The sequence below is a fragment of the Artemia sp. Qi Xiang Cuo genome, chromosome 14 (genome assembly GCF_049724085.1).
Source record: "Artemia sp. Qi Xiang Cuo chromosome 14, ASM4972408v1, whole genome shotgun sequence".
Taxonomy (NCBI): Eukaryota; Metazoa; Arthropoda; class Branchiopoda; order Anostraca; family Artemiidae; genus Artemia; species Artemia sp. Qi Xiang Cuo.
In genome coordinates this window covers 20,407,961-20,421,326 of record NC_142807.1, presented here as the reverse complement: position 1 = coordinate 20,421,326, position 13,366 = coordinate 20,407,961, and the positions used below count along the sequence as shown (strand labels likewise).

The window sequence follows — 13,366 nt, the reverse complement described above, 5'->3', positions numbered from 1 at the left end:
TCAACAATTCCAAAGACGCCATTTGTTGTATTATAATAATATAATACAAAATTAACAAAATATATAATTGAAGGGTCGTTTCCTATTAATTCAAGTCCTTAGAGATCGAAAATGACATCGGAGTTGAAAAATCCCCCCACTTAGTATCCCATTTTCACGTTAAGCGAGGTCAGAGGGGGTGAAAAATCAGAATCTTAATTTATGTAGCATTCACACACAAATGAACACCAAAAATCCAACAAATTTGCTTATACACAAGTTGAAAATCACTTGAAATCGCCGGTGCAGAGATACCCCTCTTTAATAGAAAAGAAGGAGAAGCGGGGCAAAAATTTTGAATTTAAATTTTTGCAATATTCTCCGGATTGAAAGGTCGTTGCCTTTTATTTAAGTCCGAGGAGGTCAAAAATTACATCAAAATTAGAAAATTCCATCACTTAGTACCCCATTTCCACCCTAGGTCAGAGGTCAGAGAGAGATGAAAAGTTGGAATCTTAATTTGCGCAGCATTCGCACACAAAAGAACACTAAAATGTTCAGAAAAATTCGCTTAATAACATCTACAGATTCACTCGAAATTGCCTGGGCTAAAATACTCTCTCTTAAGGAAAAAAAAAAAAAACCAGAAAGAAATTTCGAATCTTAAGTCCTACAATATTTTCTGGATATAAAATATTGGCCACTAGTGGATCCATTCAGTTTGTGGCAGACATCGTTAACCACAACATATGTACTCTCGATGGAAAGGGAATATTTCATGTAATAGGGATTATAATGGCTTCAACACCCGCCCACCAAGGACCTATATTGCGCTTGCCCAGACTAGAGGTTAACGGCGAAATGTTCAAGTCCATTAACTTGGCACCATTCCATTTCTTTAAGAAGAAAACATTAACTACAGACGACCTCAAGTATGAACGTTGCAAATCTGTTCCCTAGCTTCCGCAGGCCTACTATGGTACAGCTCCTGATATTTTGCCAAGCCTCGTTGCGGTTGGATGGGCTTTATGCAGACATTAGAGACTTGTTCCCACCCGGGTACGGTAGATATACAGTTCTTACCTATGCTCAACCGAAGATCAGCAAAGGCTCGACTGAAGCTCAGACAAAGCTTCAGCACTGAACACCACAGCTGATGCCAGTTTTTTTGAAGCCAGTCAGATGTTTTACTATTCTTCAGCACAAAAGGAAGAACTGATTGCGACAGGAGACAAGGCTCTTCTAAGCTTGTACAGAGCTAGATCCGACGAATCTTTACCTAAACTTCAACATCTTCTGTTCACATTAAAACTAGCCAGTGCGGCTAGTTTTGTCCACCCTGAACGCTAAGCGCCCACAGCTGCTGCTGCAAAGTACCCCTACCTGCGTGTTAATGTTCAAATGATGACATGGTTGCGCTCTTCGACAGCTCTAGTGCCTGAAGATGTGGACTGGAAACTCGTCAAACGGTTATATACCAATTATGACTGATATTCTGCCTGCTCTCAAACGCCTTCTCAAAATCATTCACTACAGCTCTAAAGGTCAATATGATAACCTTATATACACTTGCAAAAAGAGTGACCTTTTCTGCACTATCGCTTGTAACCAATGCCATAGAACAAGCTGCCCCAACATTTTTTTGGACCATTATAATCTCGACAATTGCTGTGATTAAGTCAAATATTGTGTTTTATTCAATAGATTTTTAATCAAAACCAAGTTGTGCTTCTTCCAAAGTCATAGTGATCAAACAGTTCGTGGTAAAGAACTGTAAGTAAGGAGCGACCCGGCTCAATAGTAACCGAAACTCTAAAAAAAAAGATTTTGATACCAAAAGATACATCAAAAGAATGTATCTTTAATACTGATGACTTTAATACTGATTTCAAATATATAAGTTACATTGAGTTTAATCCTACCCATCAAAAGTTACGCGCCTGAGAAAATTTGGCTGATTTTCGAAAAAAGAGGGAAAGACCCCATAAAAGCTATAGAACCTAAATGAAAGTCACACCATCAGATTCAGCGTATCAGGGAACCCTACTGCAGATGGTTTAAGCTCCTATCTGATTCGGAATTTTGTATTTTTCAAGCAGTTCGTGGTGACGAACTGTAAGTAAGGAATGACCCGGCTCAATAGTACCCGAAACTCTAAAAAAACGGAATTTTGATGCCAATAGATACATTAAAAGAATCAGATTTTAATGCTGATTTCGAATATATCAGTTTCATCAAGTTTAGTCTAACACATCAAAAGTTACGCAACTGAGAAAATTTGCCTGATTTTCGAGAAAGGGGGAAACAGCCCGTAAAAGTTATAGAACCTTAATGAAAATCACACCATCAGCTTCAGCGTATTAGTGTACCCTACTGTAGAGTTGTCAAGCTCCTATCTTCAAAATTGTGGAACTTTGTATTTTTTGCCAGAAGAAAGATCACAGATGCGTCTTTATTTTTTTTTTTCCCCAGGGGTGATCGTATCGACCCAGTGGTCCTAGAATATCGTGGGAAGGCCCATTCGAACGGAAATTAAAAGTTCTAGTGCCTTTTTAAGTGACAAAAAAGGGGACGGCAACTAGGCCCCCTCCCACGCTAATTTTTTTCACAAAGTCACCCGATAAAAAATTTTGAGATAGCCATTTTGCTCAGCATGGTCGAAATTATAATAAATATGTCTTTTAGGATTACTTAGTCCCCCACAGTCCCCGGGGGGATGGCTGGAAGTTATAAACGTTACCCAATGGTTACATATAGTATTGGGTATTCGGAAGTATACAGACGTTTTTAGGGGGGATTTTTTCTGGCAGGGGTCGGGGGGTATGTGGGAAGATCTTTCCATGGAGGAAGTTTTCCCTGGGGGAAGGGACATTGCTATGAAGGGGGCGCCGGGTTTACCAACATTATTTAAAAAAAAACGATCAGAAATTAAATAAAAAAATAAACAAGTTTTTCAACTGTAAGTAAGGAGCAACATCAAAACTTAAAACGAACAGAAATTATTAAGTATATGATTGGGTTCGCCCCCTAGTCAATACCTCGCTCATTAAGCCAAAGATTTTTTAGTACTTTCATAAGAACTATTTATTCTAATTAACGGCCTTTGTGATTAAGGGGTCATTTTTAAAGAATTGGAACGAAATTTAAACTTTAGCGCAAAGAGCGAGGTATCGACTAGGGGGCGAAACCCCTAATATACGTATTAAAAATATATGAATATAGAAGTTCGTTACGTAAGTTAATTCGTAACTTACGTACATTTATTATTAATAAAAACAAAAATAACATGTTCGTAAATAAAATTTAATAACTTTCGAGAAAGCCATATAACCAAATAAAAGTAAAATTGAAGTGCAAATTTTGTTTTAATTATTCATGTACGGTGAGCCTAAATCAAAACCTGCATTAATTCAAAAACGTTCAAAAGTTAAATAAAAAAACAAGTTTTTTTTTACCTGAAAGTAAGGAGCAACATTAAAACTTAAAACGAACAAAAATATTCCGTATATGGAAGCGGCTGGCCCCCCCCCCCCCTCCGCGCCTCGCTTTTTACGCTAAAGTTTAACTTTGTCTCACAACTTTATTTTTTTAAACAATAAAAAACTTTAGCGTAAAGAGCGAGGCCTTGAGGAGGGGATAACCCCTCCCATATACGGAATAATTTCTGTTCGTTTTAAGTTTTAATGTTGCTCCTTACTTTCAGTTAAAAAAACTTGTTTTTTTTTTAATTTAATCGAAAACAAAATTGTGATTGTAGTGTTCCTGTTCGCTCTTTTTCGCTGTAAAATCCAGGAACAGAATTAAAATGTCAATCTTCTAATGTTCTCATTACATCCCAAGTGCTAAAGGGTGAAGGTGGGGGTGAAAATAGAAGCGGGAGAGTCAAGACAGACCTTAAAGAAAATTTGAAAAAATTTTTTTGTCCAGATTTGGAATCTTTAACCCTGAAAAAAAGAAGAAACTTCCAGCAAAATATTATTGTTAGAAGTCCAATCCCCCCCCCCCACCTCTAATCTCTGAGGTCAGGTTCATACAAAAAGAGAGGCCCAATATTAGTCCATATTTGAGTTCACAGGCTTAAAATTGCAATGAAGCACCGTTAAAACCAAAAGCAAACCAATAGCAAAAAAGGTATTTCACTCTCCCCTTGCTTAGGGTGAAAATAGAGTGCTAAATCATATAATTTTTCGTTTCTGATTTCATTGTCGGTCTCCTCAGGTTTGAATTAATAGGAAACGACCTTTGAATCCACTAAATACAACACAAATTAAGATTTTGATTTTTTCATCCCCTTCTGACCTCGCTTACGGTGGAAATGGGGTACAATTGAGATTTTCCCCTTTTTTTTACTGGACTATTAGACTTTTTCGTATAAAAAGATCTAAGCTTGCATAAATAATACAAAACTGACTCTTTTAAATGATTTTAAACGAATTTTTGATGTTCTTTTAATTCATTAAAATTCCTATGGACTAAATAAAAAAAAATTCAACTCGGTAGATGAATACAACTGAATCTCAACTGTTGAGTGATATCCAAAATTCACTCTTTTGTTGAAATATAAGATTCGTAGGAAAATAGAAAAATAACGTACTAACACTTTTATAGGCAGTGGCGGTTCTGGCCCCTCTTGCGCCCGGGGCAAAATCTTGATTAGTCCCCCCCCCCCTGTCTCCTAAAGAATTTTCAGGCCAAATTTTAACAAAAGTATTTTTAATTTATTAATTGATGAATAATTCTTTTTTGATTATTTTTTCAAATTTATCATTCAAATTATTTAATTATAATTAATTATTTTAATTATTATTATTTAATCACTTTTAACTTATTTTGTTAATTAATAATTAATTAATTATTTTCATTTATAAACTGTGCCCTCTACATCATTTAATAAAAATAAATTTCAAAAATTACAAAATTATTATAACGGCTTGATTGTTTATTTTAAACTTTGCGCACCTAAAATTTCTGCGTCCAGGCAGGTGCCCCCCCCTAAATCGCCTCTGTACAGGGAGCATAAAACTTAAATGGGCTAATAAGAATCCTACCTGAAATAATGATCTCTGTGGAAATCACTTGGATGAGTGTTAAATTCAAGGTGCTGATCAGAAAATTTCAAACCACCAAAGCTTAATACCATTGCCAAAACTACACCATCTGCACCAGACTTGACTAATTTGTCACATCCCTAGAATAGCAAAAGACCGTCAGTCGTAATCTGGGAGCGGTGTAGACTTATCTGTACTAAAACCAGTAGTAAATTAAGGATGCTAATAAGAAAACTTAAAATAATTAAAGTTTAAAACCATTCTTCAAACTACGCAATCTGTACCAAAATTTGATGAATGTGTCTCATGCATAGAAAATAGAAATGACGTTAACCACAATTTGGCAACGGTACCAGCCTATTCGGACAGGCATACGTGCAGGGGGAAGGTTTTCCAATCTCCGAAAAGACTTTTTCCAATTTGTCTCATAATTTACTAATTTTTATACAACGGGCGTTCAAAAGCAGAAGAAAAGTAAATTATAAGATTTTTTAAATTACAGCAGCGAAAAAAGATCTTGGAAGGGGGACTCCACTCCAAAATAAACAAACATAGTTTGTTACACTCCCTCCCTTTACACCTGCTATCAATGGTCCGAATTTCAAATAAAACCATGAGGTCATCTTATATTTTTAAAAAAGAGGTAGGCGAAGGATTTTCCCCCCTTAATCTTGGTCCAAAGAACCTGCCCCCTCTGAAAAATGGGTGACTTTAAAACCTAAATCTTTCCCTTTCAGCTCCTCTCACCATGGGTTGGGACCTGTGCATACTTATAAATTTGGATTAGAATAATAAGAAATGCGGACAGGCCGGTCGACGCCCCTCCCACCCCCTAAAAAAAATAACGATTTTCACGGTTTTTCCCGAATTCTGGTTATATTTTTCATAAGTCATTTTTTTTACACCTCATAAGATTAAATAAAATTGATATGCTCTCACTTTATTAAATACATACCCTCTTTTCAAGAGTGAGCAGCCACAGATTAGTTAAATATTGAACATCATCAAGAGTTTTCAAATTCGTCCAAAGTCTAGGGGCTTGTAGGGTATGATGCCCAGAAAAACAACCCTCCGTATATTCCAGCTGTGTATGTAAAGCGGTCCTCTGACTTTCCTTAATAAATGCTTCATGCAACGGTGCTCTCACCTGTAAAAAGATACAATCAGTAAGTTTAACACCAAAAACTTTGAAGAAATTTTCGGAATCCCACTAGATGCCCCCTACTTAAGTCTAACCTCAGCTATTCAAACTTACTCACCGATCCATGCCGAGAGTCGAGATCCATTGTCGAGAGACTCCGAAAGAGTTTCATCCCCCTTGTCCTAGAGCACCTTAATAATTCTTGACACTTGTTGAGAATGGAGCTTCTTCGTCTTTTTTTTGTTTATGTTCTGACACAATAATTACAATAAATTTTTGTATCGACATTTTCTTTTTTTTGCTGCTCTGTAACGCATTTTTAGCCCGTTTTATTTCAATTTTACAAGTTTTTAGTTATACTTTTTATTTTAGATTTTACACATGCCTTTTTTTCTTTCACCGGTGAATGTCAACATTCACAAATTTGCGGACATTCACGATAACATATCAAAATCGAGTGTGAAGAAAAATATGATGCGCTCGATGGCGAGAAACAAAGTAAAAAAAAATAATAATAAAAAAAGAATAATTTAACAAGCACCTGTTACACCAAATCCTGAGTACTGGGACTTGGGACCTGGTGTCACTGATATATATATATGTTATATTTTTGTTAGTTTTTTGAATTTTCTAGTAGACTTCCTTTCTTTAGTTTTTGACATTTGTCTATTGTTTTGGTGGTTTCTATTTTGTTTTTTGTTCTCCTTAACTTTACACGAGAAGCGAATTTGGTTCTTAGAGCTTGCGATAATCTTTTGAAACTAAATATTACCTCATCTCAAAAGGAGCAAGGAGTTTAATTTAACGTTAAAGCACGGGTAAAGAGGTTGCACAGGTAAACAGGTAGAGGTTGCACAGGTAAACAGGTAAAGAGGTTGCACAGGTAAACAGGTAAAGAGGTTGCAAAGGTAAGCAGGTAAAGAGGTTGCACAGGTAAACAGGTAAAGAGGTTGCTATCTATACCATACCACGGTTCACCCTTAGGGTCGAATCCTCTGATACGATGCATACAGAATTTTAAGAGCACCTGCAAAAAAGGGCCAAAAAGTCGCATTCAACAAAAGCACTTGCGTGGTGAGGGAACGAAATAATCCCAGAGGGGTGATGCCAACATTGGCCATAGCATCCAAAAATTAACTTCCCAAATAAATCCAAATGGGTAGGTATCAGAAGCAGCAAAGATGAGACTGTCTTTTGAAATCAAAGTAATTGAGATCAAATCTCTTAGCGGTAATAATTTTTCTTAAGCAATTTTTTCTTAAGCACGCGATAGCATAATTTTTCTTAAGCACTTTGGTGTCTAAGTTGATAATTTTCGTTAATGAGGATCGTTTAAAATTGTTCTATGCTTTACAGACGTTTAAAAATAACACAATAATAATAAATATAGTTTTTTTAGCAGGGGAAGTAAACAGTAAATACCAATTTTAAATTAGTATTCACCCGCCAGAAAGCTAAATGGCTGTGCCTGTTTTCCTTATCAAGACATTGCCAGAGTCTGTTATTTTAATAGTTTCAATTATCTTTGAACAAGAATAGTTTTTTTGGGTCTAACGGCGAAAAAAACTTATTGGACAAAAATATCCCCTAAAACACATTAAAAATCTTAATATTAAGGCTTAGGATTAAAATTTCGGTTAATGACGTTTTTTATTCATACTATATGTTTATCCACGTTACATTTTCATTACCTTTTTAAATCCGTGTTTCAAGCATTTTTTTAACGCTGTATTTTTCCTTCTTTTTTTTTTTTTTTACTTTTTTTTTTTTTTTTTTTTTTTGGTTAAACCAAACCTTAGCGCTAATAAGTTGAACCAAGCCATACAATCAGTAAATAAAACAAAACCATACTTTTTTATAGCATTAGAAGCCAAGCCGAGCAATTTTTTTTTTGGCACAAAAATTTCAAGATTCGCAATAAACCGAAATTGGTGAGAAATTTCAACGATTTGCATATTCTAAATTTGTCTCTTCAATAAACGATATCTTATCTCTTTCTTCTATTTTGTAATCTTTGCTTTTGCTAGCAATCGCCCAATGAAAAGTTCTACACACACATCCTGATTCAATATTTACAAGTTAGGCTATCAAGAATGCTGACAAACTATCTCTTCAAGATTCATGATTCAATTAATAAAAACAGCTTTCATAATTTTGGCCTAGGCCGCAACTAAATTATGTTATTTTTTACAACATTAATAAACTACAGGGTGAACAAATGACGAACGATTAAATGCAATGAAATAAAAGGTACGAAAGAGTCCGTAAAACAATCGGTAGGGCATCTCAATGGTTTAGTTTTATTCCTGCTTCAGGTAAGCAGGCGCTATGTACAAGGACGTAGCAGAAAAGAAAAATACTTCTGACTTGCGACTAGTGAGTGTCCAAACTTGAGGATAAACTCCTATCCGCGCTCAAGGAGAAGGAGTATTTTTAGAGACTTGAGAACAGAGCCATAAGACACATAATTTGCCACGAATATGATTTTTGCAGCACGTTTCTGCACAGTTGCAATGTCACTACTGAGATATTCTGTATTGCCATATCACTTTTGTCCCTTTTGATTTATCTCTTCTAGGATTACATATGTCATCAGAACTCTCACGTGGCGCACACCCAATTGGGTCCATGTCTTCTGCGTGAGAGATGTATGGGGTATTCTTCGTTCCAAGAACTTAGCATCATCCAATTCTATCAATTCTAACAGCAGCTTTTGCCATATTGTAGAATATGGCTGACACTTTTTACAGGGGCAATTAAAGTTGTGTATGTACCACTCCGTATGAATCCAACAAAAGACACTGCGGGCGGACTGTGGCATCTACCAGATAGTGTTGATACCTCTAAGTAAGAGATATGATGAGGATATTTTCTACAAGTACATCCACAAACCTCTCTCTGAACAGCAGTGGCCCGACCGAACGCTCCACGTCGACATTCTGATTCAATCTTTAAGGTGAGGCTATGAGGAGAGTTTACAAAGTTCTCAGGAAATGAACGTCTCAGCAGAACTCTCATGAGGCATATACCCCAATTGAGCCTGAGTCTCCTACGAGAGAGATGGATGTGATTCTTCGTTCTAAGAAGCTACTACCATTCAGGTCAAACAACCTTCTCAAAGTCTTGACCTTTTGTCGGCTGTTGGCACCTACTTACCAACACTTACCAACTTGTTACCAACACTTGTTACCTTGTTACTTGTTACAAACTTGTTGATACCCTTTTGTCAACTGTTGGTACACTTAAAATCTTTTATTTCATCACTCCAAAGGGTTCAAAGGAGGGCTCTAATGTAGGAGATTTGATGTAGCATCGATGAATGAGGGTAGAGCATCGATAGAGTATCATCAATACTAGTCCATGTAACTCTGAAGAATTACTTCAATTATTACCGCCATATACCAAAGCATATACGAAGAAACAGGACATACTCCGTGTTGAGTACTAATGAACACCTAATCCAGAAGCGGCACTTCTAATTGAAACAGTTTCTCCAGTTTCGTCTTGCCTGAAAAGACATCAGTTGAATGCTTCCACAGGAAATTTGACAGACAATCACAGAAGGAATCCAAAAGAAAAAATCCAAGGAATTGAGTGGTATATCTCGTCCAAAGTTTTTAATGGCCCAGTGCCATAAAAGATCCACAAAAAAGGTAAATTTTACTACATGTTCAACGGACAACACTTAGTGTCGGATTATATGAGTGCTGCGAAGGTGGCGTGTCCAGCATTTGACTCTTAAGAGGTTCACAATGCTAGCATAAGTTTGAAAAAATACCTATTTTATAAACTTTTTAACAAACATAAACAAAACAAAGGATCTCCATATCTATAAGAGAAGTAATTTTACTGGTATTTATCTACCTGAGCTTGCAGCAGGGTCAGGTGTTTCCCGCCCCACCTGGCATCTGGAATTCAGATGTTTCGTGGGAATTTGTTTAACCCTAAGCTTCCTAGATTAAAGGAGGAAAAGACAGTCAATCATTTTGATCAAAAGCGCCCGTCAATCGATTGACTCGAGCATGATTGACCGTCTAGGAAACTGTTTGACGCTTGAGTCAACCGTTGATGGTGATTGATAGAAACTTTGAACAAGTCTATCATTTTGATCAAAAGAAGTGTGTTAGATTAGCTTTGGTCGAGAGTGAAGGTTGATTGAAGCAAACGTCAATCGATTGACGGAAACTTTTGATCAAATTGATCGACCGTCTATGGCCTTCTTAACAGACCATCTCAAATTAATTAGACAGCAAGTCAGCCAAATATTTTACTCTGGTTCCTTTCATTACCCGCAAAATCACACGTCAATCAATTGACGAAAATTTTTGGTCAAAATGATTGAATGTCTAGGTCCTCCTTAACAGACCATCTCAAATTAATTAGACATCAAGTCTAATTAATTATGGCCTCCTTAACAGACCATCCCAAATTAATTAGACATCAAGTCTAATTAATTATGGCCTCCTTAACAGACCATCCCAAATTAATTAGACAGCAAGTCTAATTAATTAGGGCCTCCTTAACAGACCATCTCAAATTAATTAGACAGCAAGTCAGCCAAATATTTTACTCTGGTTCCTTTCAGTACCCGCAAAATCACATGTCAATCAATTGACGAAAATTTTTGGTCAAAATGATTGAATGTCTAGGTCCTCCTAAACAGACCATCTCAAATTAATTAGACTGCAAGTCTAATTAATTATTACCTCCTTAACAGACCATCTCAAATTAATTAGACATCAAGTCTAATTAATTATGGCCTCCTTAACAGACCATCCCAAATTAATTAGACAGCAAGTCTAATTAATTAGGGCCTCCTTAACAGACCATCTCAAATTAATTAGACATCAAGTCAGCCAAATACTTTACTCTGCTTCCTTTCAGTGCCCGCAAAATCACACGTCAATCAATTGACGAAAACTTTTGTTCAAAATGATTGACCGTCTAGGGCCTCCTCAACAAGAGAAAGAGAGTCTAATCACCTTTATATGCCTTCTTAGGCATAGAAACAAATTTGTTTTTTTTTTAATTATGAAAATGCCATTAATTTGGAATGGATAGAGGAATTTCCCTCCACCACCCATTTTTACCTAATAGGGAAAAAAATAACACCTTAGAAAGCATGAGTATTGTTCTATTCAAATTCCGTTATGCATTATAAGACTTGCGCAATATGCAAATGATTGACTGCACGACAGTGAATGCTACAAGAGAAACCCCTATTGAGAGTTTTATTATTAAATTCATTGGAAAACACAAGCTTTTTTTGCAACTGAGGAAAAATAAGACTTTCTCTGTAGGCGTGAAGTAATTCTTACAGTGAATCCCACAAAATGTTACGAAATATTAAGTATCCATTCCTATTAATATTGCAAAACAAGACTAAACTAAAAAATCTACAACTAAACTGGTTGCAACGACTAGGTGAAGTGTTTAGCTGTAAAGAATGAGCAAATTTTTATGTGAAAATATACCCGGTATTACCGCAACACTATGATTCTGGGAGGAGGGGGTACTTTCGGAGAACGCACGTTAACCTCAAATATAGCGTAAAATATGTGAACTATATAAAAAACACATGTTACTGTAGAGGAAATCTTAACAGTTAAGACTTCGAACACACAATCACCTGCGATAGGGTATAATACATCGTTGCATTGATCTGTTGTCCGTTGAGTGCACCTTCTGCTTTTGAATAGCTAACAGAGAAGCCGGTGCTCCATATCTGATGCCAGGCTGAAATGTGTGAACTGCGTATCACTGCAACATCTTCAGAAACCACGTTTGCGACAGCCTAAAAATAAATTCCCTGAAATTAATCGGTTATGTAATCAAAGTGTTAATTTGAATTAAAAATGATCAAAACTAAACATATATTAAACTAAACTAATATTATTTTAAAATTAACTACATTCAAAACTTTCACTGAGATCAAACTAGACATTTACAAAGCCATCTTCAAAGAAAGAAGAGACCAAAAACACACGTCCCCATCCCTCACCAAAAATCTACAAAATTGGTTTCAATAAAACTTTTTATATCGTTTTATTTTGTTTCCTTCAGGTAAAAAAAGAACCAACTTGTGAATATAACTTCATGATAGTTCTGCAAAGTCACAATTATTGTAACAATTTGCCTTCATGATGTTATTTGTAATAAAAACCAAGATAAATTCAAATACTTTGCATTATATGTGTCAAGACAGTGCGATCTCTATTGCTACTTTGACACTTTTTTGGGGGGTTTTAGTCACTTCACCCTCCCCCCTTTTTCAATTTTCATTGACTTTTACTCCCACAGTTTGACTCCTTATTTGAACAACTTTATAGCTTAAATGAAAACAAAAATTAAAACAAAGATTTGATAGTCAAAATTCTAGAAGCGTAAGCTTCTTTCCTGAAGGGTAGGGAGGAGGGTACTGGTTAACACCTTCTCGGGGTGCCACTGAGAGTAGAAGGAGCAAACAAGGACCACCTACTGTTAACTTTATTTACCGTTCAGCCACTGGCCATCCTGCCCAGCGTCTGACCATGAAACAGAATATTTTTTGGAATACGTTGCAGAGACTAAGTGGATAAAAGAACTTCTCTTGCTAGTACCAGTCCTGAAGATCAAGTGCTTCTTGCCGCTGACGGCTGATGGGCGACTCTCCTCTCTTTTTTGAGGGACGAATGTTGCCTGCCTAAGCTGGTCTGAGCCTCAACTGAGTTTTCTGAGTCCACACAAAATAATAGATATAATAAATGGTAATTCGAAGTTTTTACTTATCTTCTTTTCAAGTTCTTTTTTTATTTCATTTTTTTTTATAAAACATATAAATAATGATATTTTAATATACAAGACCTGGTCTATAAACTTAAACGAGGGATAATTGGGAAGCGGATTACTCCTCCCTATAGTAATTAGTAATTTGACAAAACCAATCAACTTAATTTATTGAAAATTAGCGAACAGATTACTCCTCGAACATATTAACGAAACAAAACAGAATCAACTTAATAATCACATTCAGGAACAGATTATTCATTCCCCATAATACATAATATATTTCTTTAACGTTGACAAAAATTAATCCTCCCTTGGATTAATAAAACAAAGTAAACACCTTTAGCAAAATCAAATTAGAACTTAGATAACCCTGCAACACTAATGAAATAAAATCCTCTGAAAACATTTTAGGTTATAAATTTTTTTGTTT

General features: G+C 35.9%; 1 protein-coding gene across 1 annotated transcript in view; it reads right to left on the bottom strand.

Annotated features, from left to right (window-relative positions):
- The window catches only part of LOC148944246 (uncharacterized protein KIAA2013 homolog), a 57,404-nt gene that overhangs the window by 18,932 nt on the left and 25,106 nt on the right, over positions 1 to 13,366 (bottom strand). Inside the window, exons 5-7 of the mRNA XM_089099776.1 lie at positions 11,798 to 11,962; positions 5,983 to 6,174; positions 5,028 to 5,167 (exon numbers count right to left, since the gene is read on the bottom strand). Of these exons, the coding sequence (XP_088955902.1) occupies positions 5,028 to 5,167; positions 5,983 to 6,174; positions 11,798 to 11,962 (497 nt within the window). The remainder of the gene's footprint in view (positions 1 to 5,027; positions 5,168 to 5,982; positions 6,175 to 11,797; positions 11,963 to 13,366) is intronic.